This window comes from Heteronotia binoei, chromosome 13, assembly GCF_032191835.1.
Source record: "Heteronotia binoei isolate CCM8104 ecotype False Entrance Well chromosome 13, APGP_CSIRO_Hbin_v1, whole genome shotgun sequence".
Taxonomy (NCBI): domain Eukaryota; kingdom Metazoa; phylum Chordata; class Lepidosauria; order Squamata; family Gekkonidae; genus Heteronotia; species Heteronotia binoei.
The window spans coordinates 73928775-73951542 of NC_083235.1; the positions used below are offsets into that span (position 1 = coordinate 73928775).

A 22768-nucleotide genomic window follows, 5' to 3' on the forward strand; every position below is an offset into this window, starting at 1 on the left:
ATGGCTAGGCCGGGCAATACGTCATGTCATGGTAACCTGAGTGCTGTTGAGTTGTCTGTTTTAAAATGTTTTTATTGGATTTTATTGTTTTATTATATGTTGTACTCCACCTTGAGCGCTATGGGGAATGGGCGGAATACAAATTTACTAAAATACATAACTAAATAAGCAAACATACCCACTTTCCTCATAGGGCTTGACCCTCACCATCTTTGTCGCCCTCCTCTGGACATGTTCCAGCTTGTCTATATCCTTCATAAACTGTGGTGCCCAAAACTGAACACAATACTCTAGGTGAAGTCTAAACAGAGCCAAATAAAGTGATACCATCACTTCACATGATCTGGACACCATACTTCTGTTGATACAGCCTAAAATTGAATTTGCCTTTTTAGCTGCCACATCACACTGCCGACTCATGTTCCGTGTATGGTCCACTAAGGCCCCTGGATCCTTTTTGCACATACTACTGTTAAGACAAATCTCCCCCATCCTATAATGATGCATTTGGTTTTTCCTACCTAAATGCAGGACCTTACATTTATCCCTGTTAAAATTCATTTTATTTGTTTTAGCCCAGTTTTCCAGCCTGTCAAGATCCTGCCGTATCCCGTCTCTGTCTTCTACTGTATTAGTGACTCCTCCCAATTTGTTCTAATCTGCAAATTTAATAAGCATTCCTGCTATTTATTCATCGAAATCATTTATAAAAATGTTGAACAAAACAGGTCCCAGGACAGATCCTTGAGACTTTCCACTTGTCACTCCTCTCCATGAGGGGGAGGAACCATTCACAAGTACTCTTTGGATGCAATCTGCAACCAATCCACCTAACAGTAAGAGGATCCAAACCACATTTTACCAACTTGTCAACAGTGAGCACCTGCTGGAGATCCAGACCCTGTGGGACTTATCAAGATTTCACAGGACTTGTAAGACAGAGCTCTTCCACCAGCCTTTTAATTAATCCAGTGGGCGTCCTTTGAAAGTCATCACGTCCCCCAGCATTTCACCATTATGGTGTTATGTTATGCTGTTAGCCATCAGCCACATACTGTTTACTGCCTATGTCTGTAAGATTGCTTACTGTGCTACTCCTGTTTTGTAATATCTGTTCTTATGATATTATTTTAACTCTGTTGCTTTATTGTTGTAAGCCACCCTGAGCCCCCTTGCAGGATAGGGAGGGATATAAATCCAAAAATTAAATTTAATTAAATTAAAGAATAGCATTGGGAACCTTATCAAAAGCCTTACTGAAATTAAGATAAACTATGTCTACAGCATTCCTCTGATCCACCAAGGCAGTAACTTTCTCAAAAAAGGAGATCAGGTTAGTCTGACATGACTTCCATGCTGGCTCTTAGTAATCACATCCATCTTTTCTAAATACTCAAGGACTGACTGTTTGATAATTTATTCTAAAACTTTTCCAGGAATAGAAGTCAAGCAGACAGGCTTGTAGTTACCTGGATCTTCCTTTTTCTCCTTCTTGAAGAGGGGGACAATGTTTGCCCACCTCCAGTCTTCTGGCACCTCACCTGTTCTCCAAGAATTCTAAAGAATAATGGACAGAGGCTCAGAAATTACATCCGCAAGTTCTTCTAGTATCCTTGGATGCAGTTCGTCTGGCCTTGAGGACTTAGTTTCATTTTCAGCAGTTCTGCCCTTTCCTTATCACTTTGTTATCATCTGGAAGCATTCAAACAAGGCTAAAAAGAACAGTCCTGCCAGATTTGTCTACATCTGAAAAAGTCATTGACTCACCTGCCTGCACTCTTTCTTTTGAAGATGATTTAATTCTAGAGAAAAGCTGTGTTTTGTTTTTTGTAACAACAATCAATCCCACAGTATGTTATACAGAGAGACCCCAAATAATAGGACAGTAGAAGATATTGGATTTATATCCCGCCCTCCACTCCGAAGAGTCTCAGAGCGGCTCACAATCTCCTTTACCTTCCTTCCCCACAACAGACACCCTGTGAGGTGGGTGGGGCTGGTGAGGGCTCTCACAGCAGCTGCCCTTTCAAGGACAACCCCTGCCAGAGCTATGGCTGACCCAAGGCCATTCCAGCAGCTGCAAGTGGAGGAGTGGGGAATCAAACCCGGTTCTCCCAGATAAGAGTCCACACACTTAACCACTACACCAAACTCGCTCTCCTGCACAGATACCAAACCTACCGTCATGGGCCAGCAAGCTGCCACCTCCTCCTTGAAATCTGAAAAATCAGGCCCCACACTGACAGAATCCCCACCTGAGCAGATGGGTCCTAGAAATCCCAGGTACAGCAATAGCACTTGCCACCTCCTTGGACAGTTTGACTACAAATGTTGACTAATGCACTCCCATTCTGTTTCTCTCCCCACCTCTTCAGACACCTACATTTTTGGCACAGAAACACCAGATAAGGCAGCTTGGAAACTTCCATTTCAATTCAAGGTGCTCTGTGTGACCTTTAAAGCCCTTCATGACTTGGGACCCACATACTTAAAGTATAACCTCCCCACCCGCCCACCACCAATTTAGATTGGACCAGTGCTCCCTGCTAGAGGTGCCCTTCTTTTGGTGAGTTAAACTTATTTGTCATAAGATCTACAGCCTTCTCTGTAGAAGCACCCACACTTTGGAGCAGCTTACCAGAGAAAATGACTAGCAGCACAATCCCATGCAGAGTTACTTCAGCAACCTTAGACTGGAGTAACTGCATAGGACTGCACTGCAAGGGGCCTTCTCTGATGATATTTAGAAAGCTCTATAAGGCAAAGCGATGGTCTTCCCAGTAGTAGCGTATGGCTGTGAGAGCTGGACCATAAGGAAGGCCGAGCACAGAAGAACAGATGCTCTTGAGTTGTGGTGCTGGAGAGACTCTTGAGAGTCCCTTGGACTGCAAGAAGATCAAACCAGTCAGTCCTAAGGGAAATCAGACTGTTCCCTGGAAGGTCAGATGCTGAAGCTGAAGCTCAAATACTTTGGCCACCAAATGAGAAGGGAGCACTCCCTGGAGAAGATCCTGATGCTGGGAAAGACAGAAGGCAAAAGAAGAAGGGGACGGCAAAAGATGAGATGGCTGGACGGTGTTACTGATGTAACAAACGTGAATTTGAGCAGACTTTGGAGGATGGCGGAAGACAGGAGGGCCTGGTGTGACTTTGTCCATGGGGTCGCAAAGAGTCAGACTTGACTGTGCGACTGAACAACAACAAAAAATAAGGCTGCTTTATTCTAACGAGGCAGTAGAAATTAAATTTAATTATTATTGGGCCTTCCACCCCATGAAGTTTTGCTTTACTCTTACTGGGTTAAATTATTTATTTCGAGGTGCTAATGCTCTGGGTTCAAACACCCACTCAGCTATGAAGGCCTGTGAGCAATCCTTAACTAACCATTCTTTCCTAGCTTAATAGGGAGAGAAGGAAGGGACCCATGCATGTTGCTCTGATATTCCTGAAGAATAAAGGGTAGAATAAGTCAAGCGCCCCTTGAAGATGGTCCTTCCTGATATGCCTTTCTTTGTCTTGCTGCAGTCTGAGAGTCTGCGGGAAGAGCCTACTGATTAGGGATGGGCATGAACCAGCTCATGAGCCAAAATTTGGCCTGAACTTGGGCCAGTTTGGAGTCCCCAAGCCAATGTTTCCCAAACATTTGGTTCAGTTGTTTTGGACCATTTAAACCTCACAGGCGAGCAGTACAGGCTCCAGAGCTGAGGTTCAAATGGCTGCAAGGAAGCGGGGGGGGGGGGCGGGGGGAGCAAAACCGACTGGTGAAATGGCTTGCGTCCATTAAAACCTCAGCTGTGAAGGTTTAAATCTCAGAAGCAAAACGGACTGCTGAAATGGCTGCCCGCCATTTCAACCTCACAGCTGATGAACAGACCCACTCCACTTTGAGGTTGAAATAGCAGTGAGCCATTTCACCCTCATAGCTCTGGCAGGAGGATCCGCCCTGCTGTGAGGGTGAAATGGCTGCCAGCTTCAAAGTGTGTGTGTAGGGGTGGGGGGAAGATAAGTTAAATGGCTGCCAGCCTTTTAACCCTTCCTGGGTGATTCCCCCCCCCTTTCCCCTGGCCATGGAAAGCCACATCTAGGAGAAAGGGGGAACTGAATTTGCCAGACCGGCTTCATTCAAGTGGGGCCATTTTGGCTCAGTTTGGGGGTCACCCTGAACTGGGTTTTTTAAATCTGTACCAATCCCCACTACTGTTTTTTTAGTAAGATTTAGTTTGGGAAATATTTTTTTATATAATAAATGTTATTGTTACTGTCACACTGATCTTTGAAAATTACCCTAATGAGCCTCACTCTGCATTCATTCTGGCCACATGGTGGACAGGCTGGAACAAATGAGGACCCAGTGAGGTGAAAAGGCACTGTTCGATGAATGCAGATGGGCACCAAATACACATCTGCTCCTCTTCAAAACTGCCATCTGGGCATGCTTGAGCTGTGGATTCATTCTTTGGGTTTGTTTTTTAAAAATGGGAAGTTTAAAATCCAAATGGGTCCCAAACTCCTTGTGGCGGCAATTCTTTCCCTTTCTTTTATCTCCACCTGAAATACCCCAACCTTGTAATCCACACTAATTCCCTGCCTCTTTTCTATATTAATGCGCCTCTAATCCTCTCTGCTCCTCTCTAGTGTTGTGTAAACAAATGAATGCGGAGGGACTAAGGCAGCATTTAAAACAAGGATACAGCCCAGGGTGCGTGTGTGAAACTGGCCTGTCCCAGTTTGTTATCAGACCCACAAACCAGAAAGAGGAGGACAGCGGCAGCAGCAACAAGAGCAGTGAAAAGACCTGCGCTGGGTCAGCTGGAGGGTCCCTCCCAACCTTCCTCTCTCTCTGAATTGAGGAAGGCTGTGCACATGTGGCCACCACCTCCTGTCAGTGGGCGTGCACACTGACTTCCCCCTTTGCTTCAGCAGCAGAGGCTACCTTCTTCACCACTGTCACCACCAACTTCTCCACTGCCAGCCTCTCTTGCTTTTTCTCTGCCACAGTGCCAGAGAAGCAGCCTTGGGGAGGAAGAAGGGAGGGAAGGAGAAAGTCATGTACAAAGGTGGTGGTGGGGGAGCTGCTGATGGAAATGGAGATTAAGGGAATGGGAATGGGTAGGAATGGGAATGCCAGAGTGTACCAGAGGAGGGGTGTAAGGGACTGGAGGGAGCAACATGGAAGGGCAGGATTGAAGTACATGCAATGGAGTGCATGGTGGTACCTGTGCTTGGAAAGCCAGGAGAAATATAACTGTTGGGAGTGAGGGAAGGTGCCGAGTGTTTGTGTTTGGGGGATGGTGGCATGCAAGAGCAGGGGTTTAGCTGGAGGCTAAGATAACACAGGAGTCTTGGGCCACCTTAAAGACTGCATGAGATTTTGTTGCATAATGTTTTTAAATTTTCTAGGCATCGATACCATTCTTTTCTCCCCAAATGGGGACTCAAAGCAATTTGCAAATATCGTTCTTCCCGTCTGTGTTTTTGTTCTGACAACAACTGGGCAGGGTATGGTAGGCTGAGAGAGTGACTGGCCCAAAGTCACCCAGCAACGTCCATGGCAGAGCGGGGCTTATGAACCTGGGGGCGTTTTCCCACATAGCTTACCTCGGAGCGACGTCCCTCTTCACCGCGCAGCGTCTGCGCGGATTTCGCACCGACTGCTCCACGTAACCAGGAAGAGCCGCGGCTTTTGCGTCGCAGATGTAAACTGGTTTTTAGCGGTTTACATCTGCGACGCAAACGCCGCGGCTCTTCCTGGTTATGCGGAGCAGTTGGTGCGAAATCCGCGCAGACGCTGTGCGGTGAAGAGGGACGTCGCTCCGAGGTAAGCTATGTGGGAAAATGCTCTGGGTCTCCTAGTTGTTAGTCCCTGTGCTTGAACCTCAGCACCACGAGGGGTTTTGTGTGTCTTGAGCTGAATTCAGATGGCCAATTTGAGCCAACATAGGCACGATGGATTAAAAAAGCAAGGTCAGACAGGCCCAGCTGCTGCCTGTTCCACTCTCGCCGCTCACCCTGTCCTCCGATCTCTCTGAGGTGGATCAAATAGCTGCCACTTCCCAAGTGGTAGTGAATTCTTTTGCTGAGCTCCATCTGTCTTTCTGGGCACCTCAATGTGGGAATGTGCAAGCAAGGTGCACTGGTGGTGCGAACCCGCCAATCTGTTCTAGGCAATCATCAGTAATCTTTTTTTAAAAAATCCCAGAGCACATGAGCGTATGTGTGCATGTGCACATGGCTACTTAAAATGCAAGTGAAATAAAGAAACCCAAACTGTGCTAAGACGACGGCGCGCAACAACCATGTGAATGTGCCAAAGCGCCCCCCCCATGCGAAATACGGGTGCATCACATGGGAGCTTCTGATTGGGATTTGGCCATTCCAGTTTGGGGCAGCACAGTTTGGGATGCCTCTGGTGTGCATGAAGCTGCCCATCTGTACCCAGCCTTTGTGGGAAGTCAAATGTTTAAGTGGAAGGAAAGGAGTGGTGTGAGCAGACTTGAGATTTGCAGGAGAGTGGATTGATGTGGCTAAATCACACAGAGGTGGTGGGAGGAAAGGACTGATTTAGGAGTTCTGGTCATTGACAGATGGCTGCTGAATCTGTAGAGGCATCATGATTTTTGTGGTGGACTGAGCAAGTGTTGAGGGTAGCGGTTCCAGTTCCTTAGACAGTTTGTATTATATGTGCACGTTTTGGAGTGGACCTCTCTAACCAGGGAAAAAAACCCTGCTTCACACACAAGAATGCCTCCAATGTTGCAGAGACAGAAGTTGCTGATCTAGTGTAGTGGGGAAGTATAATTTCAGAGAAGGAGGACCCCTAGGATTACTTATGCTGGGGGTGGGGGGGTTGTGCACAGTTAAAGTTTCTCAATGGTGAGAGCCATGCTTGCGGTGGATTACACACAGTAAATTAGTATAGTTGACAAAATGGAACATTTGCATTGCTCTCCACCCACCAATAAAAGGATGCCACAAATCTCAGATAGGTGGAGTAGCAGTGTGAAGTTGGCATTAGTAACTTTTACCAGTTTTGGGGTCTGAACTATGCCCAACTTCAGGCTTTTGCTTCTAAAATTCTTTCTGTTTGGAACAACATATATTTAGTGAGCAGCTCTTTTCTGTAATAAATGTCAATACAAGTACATAAGTCAGAGCAAGAAGTGTCAGTTATTAAATACTGTTAAATTAAACGAGACCTTGTCAGGTGTAAAAACCTATAAGAGTGTTAAATGTTTTAAGCATTTGGTATTTTGAGTAAAAAGTAATATCGTTAATTGGGTTTGCCTGTGCCCTGTATTAAGTCTGTATCCCTTGTACCTGGCATTACACTTTATGGTACACTTGGGCCAGCCTGGGAAAGTGACATATCAGATCCAGTGCTTGTAACAAATGAGTTCTACAACTCTAATTTAAAGGGACTCAGAGGCTCAGAACAACAACTATTGAGTCTCTGGCACAAGACTCTGTGTGCAGAGCCTGAAAGGAGTTTTGCCTGTTTCTTGCATGTCTGTTCCCCTGGCACTTTTGGAGCCCTGTAATGCTCTGTTCCTGGAGAAGGACATTTTTATTGTACTTGCTTGTGCTTTATTCTTCACTACATAACTGCTGCCTCCTCACGAAGCACACAAGCCTGCTGCACCCCCAGAGCTGTCCCTGGGGACAACAGCTAGAATGCTGCAGCTGCCAATCCATTGCTTTTGCTAGGAATTATGTGACTGCACAAGCCCATTAGAGGTCATTTCCACCAAGGCTTCCAATTTGCAGTATGGGCCAGGGACTCAATCAAAAAGCAAATATCGCCACCCAGTGGTATCACAGAAACCAAGAGAGAACAAAGCAAGACTTACTTTCCTGAGGAGATAATAGGCCCTGTCTGTGCACACACTGGGGAGATCCTGATGTACATTCAATCCTCATCCCTCCCGCAGACACTATCCCCATGTGCGTTTGCAATAAAACAGTGTGCGTTTGCAATAAAAAAGGCCAACGCCATGCTGGGAATTATTAGGAAGGGAATTGAAAACAAATCAGCCAGTATCATAATGCCCCTGTATAAATCGATGGTGCGGTCTCATTTGGAGTACTGTGTGCAGTTCTGGTCGCCGCACCTCAAAAAGGATAGTATAGCATTGGAGAAAGTCCAGAAAAGGGCAACTAGAATGATTAAAGGGCTGGAGCACTTTCCCTCTGAAGAAAGGTTGAAACGCTTGGGACTCTTTAGCTTGGAGAAACGTCGACTGCGGGGTGACATGATAGAGGTTTACAAGATAATGCATGGGATGGAGAAAGTAGAGAAAGAAGTACTTTTCTCCCTTTCTCACAATACAAGAACTCGTGGGCATTCGATGAAATTGCTGAGCAGACAGGTTAAAACGGATAAAAGGAAGTACTTCTTCACCCAAAGGGTGATTAACATGTGGAATTCACTGCCACAGGAGGTGGTGGAGGCCACAAGCATAGCCACCTTCAAGAGGGGTTTAGATAAAAATATGGAGCACAGGTCCATCAGTGGCTATTAGCCACAGTGTGTGTGTATATATAAAATTTTTTGCCACTGTGTGACACAGAGTGTTGGACTGGATGGGCCGTTGGCCTGATCCAACATGGCTTCTCTTATGTTCTTATGTCCATATGTACAGGGACCATCAACCCACAGAAGTCCATTGCTGTCATTACAGGCAAAGGGGTCAATATGTGGAATGATTATAAAGGCATGTTGTAAGGCAGGACTAGGGAAGAGGCAGGACAACACCCTTTCCAGGGCCGCTTCTTGTATTTCTGGTGTAGCATTTAGCACTGAACCAAGAGTGAGGGTGCAGGTACTGCCTGACAACCCCTCCCCCCACAACCTTGTTCATATCTTTCACTGGACTAGATGGAAGACCCTCATTTTACCTGATTCTTCCTCATTCCTGCACATGCCTCAATCTGTTATGGAGTCTGTGGACAACAGTCCTCCACGACAGCAATTGCATCCTCAGCCCAAGAAATCACTGTGACTTGGTGATGATCGCATGGCCCTTGAGAGTGGGGTGGTGCTGAAAAATTGAGCCCCAGGTAAGAACAGCACTCCAAACAAGGAATCCTTCAGGCTCTGTATTGTTTGTACAAACATTGCACAAAAAAGTAGGCATGTTTCTTGAGGACTTTTGTATCCACCTTGTTATAATGCAAATTTCTAGACCTTAGGGTCATGGATGAAAAACTGAAATGTGCCAACACCATCTGCTGTAGAACAAAAAAGCCTAAAGGAGGCAGAAATTCTAGGGACCAGAAAACAGTCTGTCCCAGGGTGGTTCCAGAGATGTTCAGCTGTCTCGAACCCAACACCAGCAGTTCACAGCTGAGAAGGTATCTGAAATATCTGAGTGGAAAAGAACACAAATGCAGGATACTCAGAGAGCCAGTGTAGTGTAACAATTAGAGTATTGTTTGTATTAAGACTAGAAAGATCCAAACATATTGGGTTATCTTAGACCAGTTACTCTCTCTCCGCTTGACCTGCCTCAGGGTGAAGATAAGTGGAGGCAAGGAAAATATGTATCTTGCCTTGAACTTCTTTGAAAAAGAGTGGTAAAGAAGATGGATAAGAAAAATGTGATGACTGTGGCAACAACTCTTGCAAACAGAACATAGACATTTTAGTACAGGGGTCATTAAGAGGGCCAGATCTGACATAAACGAGACCTTGTCAGGCTGGGCTACATGTGTCGTAAAGTGTAATGAAGAAGATGATGATGATATTGGATTTATATCCCGCCCTCCACTCCGAAGAGTCTCAGAGCGGCTCACAATTTCCTTTCCCTTCCTCCCCCACAACAGACACCCTGTGAGGTAGATGAAGATACTGGATTTATATCCCGCCCTCCGCTCCGAAGAGTCTCAGAGCGGCTCACAATCTCCTTTACCTTCCTCCCCCACAACAGACACCCTGTGAGGTAGATGAAGATACTGGATTTATATCCCGCCCTCCACTCCGAAGAATCTCAGAGCGGCTCACAATCTCCTTTACCTCCCTCCCCCACAACAGACACCCTGTGAGGTAGATGAAGATACTGAATTTATATCCCGCCCTCCGCTCCGAAGAGTCTCAGAGCGGCTCACAATCTCCTTTACCTTCCTCCCCCACAACAGACACCCTGTGAGGTAGATGAAGATACTGGATTTATATCCCGCCCTCCACTCCGAAGAGTATCAGAGCGGCTCACAATCTCCTTTACCTTCCTCCCCCACAACAGACACCCTGTGAGGTAGATGAAGATACTGGATTTATATCCCGCCCTCCGCTCCAAAGAGTCTCAGAGCGGCTCACAATCTCCTTTACCTTCCTCCCCCACAACAGACACCCTGTGAGGTAGATGAAGATACTGGATTTATATCCCGCCCTCCACTCCGAAGAGTCTCAGAGCGGCTCACAATCTCCTTTACCTTCCCCCCCTCACAACAGACACCCTGTGAGGTAGATGAAGATACTGGATTTATATCCCGCCCTCCGCTCCAAAGAGTCTCAGAGCGGCTCACAATCTCCTTTACCTTCCTCCCCCACAACAGACACCCTGTGAGGTAGATGAAGATATTGGATTTATATCCCGCCCTCCACTCCAAAGAGTCTTAGAGCGGCTCACAATCTCCTTTACCTTCCTCCCCCACAACAGACACCCTGTGAGGTGGGTGGGGCTGGAGAGGGCTCTCAGAGCAGCTGCCCTTTCAAGGACAGAGCCTCAGAGCGGCTCACAATCTCCTTTCCCTTCCTCCCCCACAACAGACACCCTGTGAGGTGGGTGGGGCTGGAGGGGGCTCTCACAGCAGCTGCCCTTTCAAGGACAGCCTCTGCCAGAGCTATGGCTGACCCAAGGCCATTCCAGCAGCTGCAAGTGGAGGAGTGGGGAATCAAACCCGGTTCTCCCAGATAAGAGTCCGCACACTTAACCACTACACCAAACTGGCAGAGATATAAACTTCATAAAGGACACAAACACAGTTAAATATATTTTTTTAAAAAATCTTAAAATAAAACAAGCTGTGACACATAAGGAAGGAAGAGGGAGGGAGAAGGAAGCAGATGACAGCCAAAAGTTGCTCACGGGCCTTATAGGAGCCCTCTGGGGGCTTGATTTATCCTACAGGCTACACATTTGACACCCTTGTTTTAACAGCTGATCATGGGGCAATGGAGAAGCAAAACAGCAGCTATGAGCAGAAGAAGGCCACATCTTGCCCCATAATTGGGTAATGACGCCACTTGATTTTGGCAAATGAATGCACTAATGTGATAATCAAAGCCCTCTTTGAAGCCATAATAATATTACTAGTATGTTTAAAACATTCAGTACTCTCTATATTAATTATTTCAATAATCCTTACTGCAGCACAAGCAAACCAGTAAGTGTTTTTATCCCCATATTGCAGATGAGGCACTGAGACTGAAAAATCAGCTGCTATAGCCGTGACACTACTTCGTCCTAGAAAAAGGAAGTGCTATGGCTTGCTGAGAACTTCTGCGATCCTCCTCCACAAGCGACAGGACCAAAGTAGAAGCCTTGAACCATGTTTCGGAATTTTAGATGCAAAGGAGAATTTTGCTTCCTCCCTAATACATTCCAAACAGTTATTTCAGCTCCAATGAATAAATTTACTTTTGCCTTTTTATTTTAAAATAACAAATGTCCGATGACCACAGACATGGCCTGAAACAACAGTAATCAGAGAAGAGAGTAGATGAGAATGGTTAAGGTTTATTAGCTTTGCTAGAGAAGTATTAAAGAGACAGCAAAATGGCCACAATGCAATCATAAACACAGTTACACCCTTCTAAACCAACGAATGAAGTCAAGGGGTTTCAAAGGATGTGCCTTTCTTTAGGATTTCATTGTCACACTGCCTTTGGCATCCTCTGGCTCAGCAGCAAACTCCGTATTCCATTATAAGAATGATTAAATTTCTCCCTTTTGTGATCTCATGGTGATTACGAAATAAATTGCTGTACACACATGAGTTGCTGGATTGCAGCCAATTTCACACTAACACACTTAAACTAAGAAAAAGAGAACATTCCAGGGCTGGTGGAGTTCTCCTCAAACTCATAATCTGGTTTCAGTTAACTCTTTACTAACAATTTTACTACATCCCTCCCACTTAAAGAGTTCCCCCCACCTTTAGTAATCACCTAAATATAGGCCGCGGTCATACTCACCATTAAATCCATCCCTAACCCGTCGCTATTATACCTCGCAGCTTTTTTACAACGAATTTCCTGATCAGTCATCCCTCCATCCTTCAGTTCTAAGCAGCATTGGTCCCGTCGCTGGTTGATCAGAGGTCTCAACCAGACCTCATTTTTTGAGATGGCATTCCACACTCGTGCAAGCGCAGTACGTGGGATATTGTGCTTGGCTTTAAAAAAAAAAAAGTGCCAGAAAAGGTGGGCGATCTGCCCCCCCCCCATTTAAACACCCAGAAAGGAAGGGGAAGCCCAGGAGCTCTCTTTGCTGTCTCTCCGCCTGGTGGGGAGACAGCAAAGGTGGGGGATCTTCCTCCCCCCCCAATTTAAACACCCCGCTGTGGTGTTTAAATGGGGGGGGGAGCACGGCAACTCTCTTTGCTGTCTCTCCGCTTGGTAGGGAGACGGCAAAGGTGGGTCATCTTCCTCCCCTGGCAGGGAGACAGCAAAGGTGGGTCATCTGCCCCCCCCCCATTTAGGAAAGGTCCCCTGTGCAAGCACCAGTCATTTTCGACTCTGAGGTGACGCTGTTTTCACAAAGTTTTCATGGCAGACCTTTTACGGGGTGGTTTGCCATTGCCTTCCCCAGTCATCTACACTTCCCCCCACCCCAGCAAGCTGGGTACATATTTTACCGACCTCGGAAGGTTGGAAGGCTGAGTCAACAATTGCTGGCGCAATGATATCATTTGGAGTGGGGTCTCGCAGGGAAGCGAATGTGCGCTTGCGACGAGTCGGCTACAATGGAACATTCAAACATAGAAAGTACGCACGGGAGTCGTCGGAAGCATTCTTATTCCGGATTTAATGCACTATCAAAAAAGTCCGCATCCCAGTCGTGGCAGTGCGGGACACAAACGAGCCAACGACCATTGCCAGATGCTGATGTTTGAACAACCGCATAAAATCCGACATGCATCTGGCTTTCATCCATGCCCATCTTGTCAGTTTATGTGCATCTGACCTCGGCCATAGCCTTTCAAATAATCAAGAGGTCTTCTTACTCCCACTGGATTCGGTGGACTTCCACTGTCTCATTATCCCAGAATCTGGAAAGGTCAGTTTCTTCAGAATCTTCCGTAATTGGTGATCTGGAAGGGGGCATCTAATTACAGTGGGAATCTGCCTCTGAAATGTCACAGGGACTCTGGTTTTCTGAGTATTCATGTTCCTTGCCCACTTTTACAGATGCTTGTACATCGGTTCTCTCGCAGGTGTGGTCTCGATGTCACCTGGTGACTCAGCCATCAGGTAAACCAATTTCAAAAGATAGGGCCCCTGCCTGTGCTTGAATGCTGCCTGAGATCCAGACAGGGTGGAGGTACTAAAACTCTTGGGGTAGACATGATCCTGTACTCCCAAGTCTCTATATTTAACATGGTAATCATGATTACCTTTTTGCAAAGTCTGTTTTCTTTGCATTTCCTTTTCTATTTTGGGGCACAGTAAATCCAGGTGAGCCCATAACCTCCTTCCCATCAACTACTGGGCTGGACTCACTCCCTTAGTAGTCTGGGGGGGGATGTGATTCTGTATTTGAAGAGAAATTGAACCAACCTGGTCTCTAAAGTCTCAGATGTCATCTTTTTCATTTCTTCTCTGAAGGTTCTGACAGCTCTCTCAGCTAAGCCATTTGAAGCTGAGTGATAGGGAGATCTTTGAAGGTGTTTAATTCAATTCATCCACATGAGCTCCTTAAATTCCTGGTTGGTAAAACTTGGTCCATTATCTGTGACCAGTACCATGGGAAGTCCGAGACAAACAAAAGTCTAAGTTTCTCACACATTAGAGCTGAAGTTATGGAGTTCACTGGGTGAACTTCCATCCACTTGGAGTGAGCATCTATGATAATCAACATCTCTCCTCCCCCCCTCAAAAAACAAAGTCTTGCAAAATCTAGATGTATCTGAAGCCAAGGTTTTCTGGGCCACTCCCATGGATGTAAGGGTGCCAGTGCTGGTGTTGTTGACATTGAACATATTGCTTGCACTCCTGTTCTAAATCATCCAAATGTGGTCACCAGATATAGCTGCAAGCTAAAGCCTTCATGTGAGAGACTCCAGGATGGGCTTCGTGCAGTTCCTGCAGAATCTACTGTCTTCCTTGTGAAGGAATCACAACCCTGATACTCCACAAAGTCAGGTTCCCTTCTGACAATAGCTGTATTTGAATTTTCTCATACTGCACTCCAAGCAAAATCTATCTCTTAACGTATCCTCCAACACATTTCCAAAGGAGCAGTGTTCTGTAAATTCATTGAGTTTTGCTATAATCCAATACAGATTCTCCTTTTTTCCCCTCAATTGATTACAGAATTTAAAACAATCCACAATGACATTGGGTTTAAGAGTGTAATGTTCAGTCAAAACCTGTTGCAGATCTGGCAAACTTTTGTCTCCAGGCTTCTCAGTATGCAATAAGCCTCACGAGAGTACATAGGTTTTGCTGCCACAGACACCGAGAAACACTGCTTTCTGTTTAACTGCATCTGTGATCTCATTAGCCAGAAAAGAATGGCAAGTCTTTCGATAAATTGCTGCTAATCCTTCTCTTCCTGCTTAAATTCCTCAATATTGCCATACGAGGCCATGCTTTGTACCCTTATCACCAATCTTGTGATCTTACAGTGATTATGAAATAAATTGCTGTACTATTGTGAGCTGCTGACTGTAACACAACTGTTTTATTGCAACCAACTTCAGACTAAGCCAAAAACTTAAGCCCCAATTCATAGTCTGACTTATGGGAATCATTTGCAGCCACGCATGGAAAACCTTTCAAAATCAAGATGTGCAGGATTCATTTTTTCCCTCTTCCATAGCGATCAAAGCTTCTCCCTACCTTCACAATTTAATTAACAGAAATACTGTTCAGTGATCAGTTTTGCAGTCCCTCCATGTTCCAAGCCGCCCTGAGCCACTTGTGGGAAGGGCGGGATATAAATCTCGAATAAATAAATAAAATAAATAAGTGTGCTGCCTACTTGTCTTCATTTCACATTTTATAAACATGCCACATGTACATTTAACCAATTGAACATTTTTATTGTCCATGCTTTTTAAAAAAACAGAAAAATAAATGTCAAAGGGTGCAAAATACTCCAGAAACTGGAAGGGGGGAGGATAATGAAGGATTATGACATCACAGCTGCCAGCTAGCCAGTTCTGTGGAGAACTGGCTTCTTCTACAGTTTGACGGTGCAATCTCTAGGTACCTTTTACACAGAAATAAGTCCTGTGGTATACAGTGGAGATTTCTCCCAGATAAAAGGATTGTACTGTGACAGAACAGGGTTTGTTTGTTTGTTTGTTTGTTTGTTTGTTTGTTTGTTTTTAGCTAAACCCAGTAGTGGAATAGGGGCATTTAATAAAAACATAGTAAGCATGCTTTACAGTGGTAATGCATGTTAGCACGTGGCTTTAGTAATTAATCCAGTAGCTGTGAATCAGTACATTACCAGAGCCAGAAGGAGAAGGCAGTCTAATGTAAATTGAGTGTATAATCCAAAACACACTAAGCTTTGTTCATATAGAAACATGTCCAGAGATGCTAAAGAGCTTGTCAAAGGCACATGGACCAAGTTACTGAGAGAAGTAGAACTGAAATCTTGACTCTTTGACCTGCTGATGATGATGGTGATAATTACTAATAAAGAAAAGAAGCATTGTCTATTTATACCCTACTTTTCTACCCTCCTCAGGGCCACAAAGACAGCTAACAAGTTAAAAACATACATAATACACACATGTCTTAGAAGCAATTATAACCAAACAAAACCCACATCCATAAAGCAAATAAATCCAAATCTAAAACACACACAAAAACAATAAAGACATAGGGCACAAAGGAGGGATCACTGAGGAAATGCCAGATGAAACAAGTCTTTAGCTACTGATGGCAAGGGAGCAGACAAGTCTCTCTTGATAATGACTTCCAGAGTTTTGATGCCACAGCCAAGAAGGCCCTGTCCAAAGTTGCCACTTGCTGAATCTCAGAGCTATCACAGCTGTCACATTGGAGGGGGGGGGGGGAGAATGATTTTTTAAAAATCCACTATGCAGGGGCTTATTCAGACACTGCATGGTCCTTGAGATTCCACTTGAGATGAGACTAGAAATAAGCTGTGGATTTGTATCCTTTATCATTTTTAGTGGGATTTATCTTGCCACAATAGTGGGAGAGTATGTACGCCCAAGGTTTGCTTTTGTTCTTATCCACAATTAGAATTCTCCATGGGTCAAATAACATTTGAATAAATCCAGGCAACTTGGTTTGATTTGGAGCCAGATCTGAGCTTCCCCCTGGTAGGAAAGCAGATCATGATGGGGAGGGGAAGGATGACAGATTCAATATGTGCCCTCTTCGTGAAATGGGAATTGGCTTCTCAGAACCACACAGACTGAATTAACCCTTTTCATGCCACCAGTTTCTTTCTTTCCAACATACACAAGGCGCTTTTTTTTGTAGAAAAAGCCCAGCAGCAACTCATTTGCAGCAATTGTGTTCCTGCTCAAAAGAAATCCCTGCACATCCTTGCTCTTAACCAACTAAGGGCATAAAAGTATGCTCCAGTGTGGCCTGAAGGCTCCAAAGGGCCCCAGAACTGAGACATGCATTAATGCAATGAATCATGGTGTGCGAGACGTACATCAGCTGAGAACAGCAGGATGCTTCTCCTGCCCCCCCCCCCAAGCCTCTCATTTAAAAAGCCACACCCCTCACTGAGCACATGCTCCTTCCCCACCTCCAGTTTCTGGCAATGACAGCACACAATCGAGTTTTCTGGCCTGTTAAAGGGTGATTTCTGTCGTACACTCCCCTCCTCCAGACTGATTCAGTCCTGTAAAGAAAAGCATCTGAAACTAATAAAAGCTTAGGGATGCCTTTCCTGAGAGTGGGAGAATTACTCACTGCCACTGAGCACTAGAAAGCAGGGCAACCCACAGCCAGCACGGCTGGGAAGGCTTGGAGGGGGAGAAGGAACAGCTGGTTCCAAGGAATCTCCTCAACTAAGAAACCCAACAGAGGATCAAAGGCAGAAATTAGCATTTGGATGGGAAAGGGAATTGGAATCCCCTCTAGCAAACTGGAGCTTTGGGGGCACAGAACATTCAAAAATCTTGAGACTGAACAAAATTGTTTAAAGCTGCATTCTTTCCTGCTCTTCCCCTCCAAGGGAAGACAGATGAACATTTATATGGGTGGTAATGCTATGAAAAAAATTTACTCTTATTAGACACCTATCAACCACTAGACAATTGCTGTTAACCACGCAGTGACATCTGATCTTCTCTCTATGCGCCACATTATCAGGATAGCTTATTTCTAAAACAAAATAGTCAAGAGCTCATTAAAGGGGCTTCCTCTTTTGCTTGGCTCATCATTGCCCAGTATAGGACTTTGATCCTTCAAGCTCTGCACCTAAAGGCAAATTTGTTACAACCTATTTAAACATATGTCACATTTATGTTAGTATCATAACACTGGAAGGGACCTCCAGGATCACCTAGTCCAACCCGCTGCACAATACAGGAAATTCACAACTACTTCCCTCCCCCATGCCCCCAGTGACCCCTACTCCATGACCAGAAGATGGCAAAAAAAAAAAAAAACCCTCCAAGAATGCTGGCCAAACAGGCCTGGAGAAGAATTACTGCCTGACCCTAAAGTGGTGATCAGCATTTTCCTGGGCGTGTAAGAAAGGGCCATGGAAACTGGTGCCACCTTTTCTGCCCTCCCTCTCATGAACTGCCTAAGTTCACAGGATCAGCATTGCTGTCTGATGGCCATCTAGCCTTGGTTTAAAAACCTCCAAAGAAGGAGAGCCCACCACCTCTGGAGGAAGCCTGTTCGACTGAGGAACTGCTCTAATTGTCAGGAAGTTCTTCCTAAGGTTGAGCCAGAAACTTTTTTGATTTAACTTCAATCCATTGGTTCTGGTCCGATGTTCTGGGGCAACAGAAAACAACTCCACACCATCCTCCATATGACAGCTCTTCAAGTACTTGAAAATGCTGATCATATCACCTCACAGTCATCTCCTCTCCAAGTTGAATATACCCATTTCCTTCAACCTTTCCTCATAGGACTTGGCCTCCAGACCCCTCGCCATCTTCATTGCTTTTCTCTGGACGTGCTCCAGCTTGTCTAATCCCTTCTTAACTTGTGGTGCCCAAAACTGAACACAAGACTCCAGATGAGGTCTAACCAGAGCAGAGCAAAGTGATATAATCACTTTGCATGATCAGGACACTATACTGTTGATACAGCACAATAACTGAATTTGCTTTTTTAGCTACCACATCACACTGCTGACTCATGTTCAGTGCAGTGTCCACTAAGACCCCTAGATCCCTTTCACACACACTACTGCCAAGAGGAGTCTCCCCATCCTATAATGATGCATTTGATTTTCCCTACCTAAATGCAGAACTTTACATTCATCCCTGTTAAAATTCTTTTTATTTGTTTTAGCCCAGTTTTCCAGCCTGTCAAGATCATCCTGTATCCTGACTCTCTCTTCTACTGTATTTGCAACCCCTCCCAATTTAGAATCACCTGCAAATTTAATAAGCATTCCCTCTATTCCTTCTTCCAAATCATTTATAAAGATGTTGAACAAAAAAGGTCCCAGGACAGATCCCTGGGGCACTTCACTTGTCACCCCTCTCTAAGATGAGGAGGAGCCATGAATAAGCCCTCTTTGGTGCCATCTGTCAACCAGTTACAGATCCACCTAACAGTAACAGGATCCAAACCACATTTTACCAACTTGTCAACAAGAATATTATGTGAAAGTGGAACCTTATCAAAAGCCTTCCTAAAATCAAGATAAACTACATGTACAGCATTCCCCTACAGCAAGGTAGTAACCTTTTCATAAAAAGGGGGGGGGGGGAGAGACCGATTTCCCACTAAATTTATGCCGCTCTCACTCTCCTCTTTTCCGCAGGGCTGCTGCTGGATTTCGCACAGATTGCCCCAGACCAGTGAGTTGCTCCGCCTCTCTTCTTCCCTCTGCAGCAGGAGGAGCCTCTGAAAACGGGTTTCTGTCTGCTGCAGAGGGAACTTGAAAAAGGGCAGGGCAACTTGCCGGCTCGGGGTAGCTTGTGTGAAATCCAGCGGCAGCCCTGCAGGGAAAAGGAGCAAGGAGACCAAAACAAGGTGAGTGGGAAATCGGTCAGAGAGAGAGATGTTAGTTTGACATTACATGTTTTTGAGAAACCCATGGTAACCACAGCAGTCCTTTCTAAATGCTCAAGGACTGACTGATGATTTGTTCTAAAACTTTTCCAGGTCAGATATCAAGCTGATGGGTCAGTAGTTACCCGGATCCTTCTTTCCCCCCTTCTTGAAGATAACGGCAACATTTGCCCATCTCCAATCTTCTGGCACCTCACCTGTTCTCCAAATATTCTCAAAAATAATGGACAGAGGTTCAGAAATTACATCTGGAAATTCTTTTGGATGCAATTAAACTGGCCCTGAAGACTTCAGTTTATTTAGCAACTCCTTTCCCTCATCAAGTGTTCCGTTTTTGTCATGTTGAGATTGAGAACCATTTCCCTTGCAAGATAAGACCAAGGAAAAATAGAAACTGAGCAGTTCTGCCCTCTCTTCACCAAATGTTACAATTTAACTTTCCTATCCCCACAAAGGGCCTACCATGTCCTTGCTCTTTTTCTTACTTTAAATGTAATAATCCTTTTAAATTGTTTTTTAGCATCTCTTGCAAACCTAAGCTCATACTGAACTTTACCTTTTCTAACACTTTCTCTGGTTATTTGTTATATTTAGCCTTGGTTATATGGGCTTCCTTCCATTTCCTAAATGAGTATTCTTTATTTCTCAGATCTTTAGAAAGCTGTTTATGGAGCCACTTTGGCTTCTTTAGGCTCCTGCTATTTCCCCTTCTCATAGGAATTCTTTGTGATTGTGCCTTCAATATTTCACTTTTAAGAAACATCCCCCCCTCTTGAACCTAGCGTTGCCAGGTCTTATCTGGTTCCCAGAGGGAGGAAGTTTCTCGCATGCCCGATGTGCCCAGTGTGATGACATCACCCAGAAGCGGCATCATTGCACTGGACACATTGCACCCGTATACCTCCTTTACATATAATGCTGCTACTCCCACTTTCTTAATGGTTTATTCATTTTAAACAAGTTGTACCCCTCAATCCTAATATTCCAATTTGAGCGTCATCCCACCAAGTTTCAGTAATGCCTATTAGGTCATAGTTCCCTTCCTGTATTAGGACACCCAGTTCCTCTTGCTTGTTTCCCATAGTCTGCATATTAGTATAAAGACATCAGAATCCATATTTGATGTGCCCTGAGGTTTTTGTTTCTGTGAGTTAATGTTACATAGTGTATGTGCCACTCCCTGCAAATCTTTAGTGTTCTTATCTCCAGTTATTGGCATCAGACCAGGCTTTGAATTTTTGTCTCACTCCCCCATAGGATTTAATTTAAAGCCCTCCTCATTAGTTTTGCAAGGCTCTTAACAAGCAAATTTTTCTACCCTTGTGAGGTGCAAGCCATTTCCCAATAGAAGAGCTTCATCTCAAGAGTGTAAGTCATGGTCCAAAAAAACCCAAACCTTTCTTCACGAAATCATCTACATAGCCAGACATTTACTTGCAGTATTCTTCTTTCCCTTCCTAAACCATGGCCAAGTCCTTCACCTTTTTACCCAGAGCCACGTCAGTCTCTCTTAATACATTCTGGGCTGTGCTGACAGTATCATTTATTCCCACATGGATGAGCGAGAAAGGAAAATAATCTGTGAGCTTGATAAGTCTTCCTACCATTTCTGTCACATCCTGGATGTGTGCACTTGGTAGACAACATACCTCTTGTGACAACGTCCACTTGGCACACTTTAGCCTCTACCTCTCTCAGTAGGTAATTCTCAAAATTACCAGCACATGCCTTCTCCTATATTAGGGAGCAGAAACTCAAGTTCTTTTATCCACAGGGGGCGAAGAAATTTCCATCAAACTTCTGGGAGTATGGCCCTCGTTCCAGTGGTCCAGAATCAATATCTATGGGGAGATCTGCTGCAACACTGTGTTGACTGGGTGTCAAGCCTTTGCCATGTCCTCCCACAAGATACTCAAGATCAAACGGTATCTTGCTAAGAAGCAGAAACAGAACCAGCCCATCCCGCTATGTATCAGTATGAAAACTGGCAATAAGATCAGATACAACTCCAAAAGGAGGCACTGGAGAAGGACCAAATGGGCCTGTAAAGAGAAGCCTCTCCAACCCTTGTGGCACATCTTGTCTTGCATTAAGACTTCAAATGGCACCAACCTGCCACAGGCCTGTTTTCAGAGCTAACTCACGTTGTGCATATTTTCATTAATAGACCTTTATTTTCACAAAGTTTTTTGAAAGAATTAAAACAAAAAAGAAATCTATGGGGAGATCTGGGAACCGACTGCTTAGCCGCAGAAGCTCAGAACGTCTTGTGATTTTCCTGCTCCTGTGGGTTACATTCTTCCATGTGCCCTCCTCCTGTGTTGGGTGCTTCTCCATTTGCTGGGATATCTTTCCCCCTTCCTTCGGTTGCATTCTCAAGAGTGCTTCATGTGTTCTGTCCAGGAACTCTTCATCTTCCCTTACAACGTGGAGTTTATGCAAGCGTGCCTCCAGGGCTGGCACCAGGTTTTTTGGCACCCTAGGCAAGACTGCCCTGACCCAACTTCCTGCCCCACTACTCACGCTCTTCCTCCCCCCACCACCCGCACACCTTTTGGGGCAGGCTGAGCACATTGACCAAGTGCACCTGCCATTGTTGACCCGCTGCCCCCACCCACCCACCCATCCTGAGTCCCAGGAGCAGCCAGGCCAGGCCAGCCCAGCTGTTCATGGTCCCCCCAGGGGCAGGAGCAAAAGGGGAAGGGAAGCTGCGCTGCTCCCAGAGCCTGGATGGAGCTGCCTTTTAAGGTGAGGGCAGCAGATGCCCCAAGCTCCACACACCCTTGCCGGCTGTCTGGGGCATTTCAGAGACAGCCATGCCTTCTCCCAGCTCCAGCTGGAGCTCCTGGCTGGTTGTTGCACAGAGACTACCAGAGCAGAAAAGAAGGTGGGAAATGCCCCAATCCCAAATGGCAGTTAGGGCAAAAGCAGAGTGTCTGCAAGTCACGTGCAATTGGAGGGATTGTGGCAGCAAGTCCTTGGGTCTTCTCCCGCCTTGGTGGTACAGACTGCAGCACCCTGGCTAGGAACTTCAGTGCTTGAGAGAGGTGGGGAGCTGGGCTCTGGCAGTGCGCAATGTCAGGCTTTGCACTTCACAGCACGGAGTGGAGCTGGGCTTGCTAAGCCTGGCTTGGGGACAGTGGAAAGAACCGACAGGGAGGGGGATGGAGCATCTGCCACCCATGGCCTGGTGGCACTCTAGGCAGCGGCCTACCTGGCCTACTTGGTAGTGCTGGCCCTCCATGCCTCAAATCCCTGTTTCTTCTCCTCCAGTAGGGATACCAACTTACACTTGCTGCAAGTGTAATTGCTGTTACCCGCAGATAAGAATATGAACATGTCACA

At 45.5% G+C, this 22768-nt stretch overlaps 2 protein-coding genes across 5 annotated transcripts in view; one reads left to right on the forward strand and one right to left on the reverse strand.

The window, feature by feature from the left end:
• The window catches only part of SEPTIN9 (septin 9), a 382955-nt gene that overhangs the window by 229718 nt on the left and 130469 nt on the right, over positions 1-22768 (reverse strand). The window lies entirely within an intron of this gene.
• Positions 21285-21562, forward strand: LOC132581808 (large ribosomal subunit protein eL39-like). Its single transcript, XM_060253220.1, has one exon. It carries the CDS (start codon positions 21317-21319, stop codon positions 21560-21562), a length of 246 nt encoding a protein of 81 aa, XP_060109203.1. The 5' UTR covers positions 21285-21316.

What these genes read in the sequence shown, in the direction of transcription:
- LOC132581808 (XM_060253220.1), top strand. Translation starts at nt 21,317, where the DNA reads ATGTCCTCCCACAAGATACTCAAGATCAAACGGTATCTTGCTAAGAAG.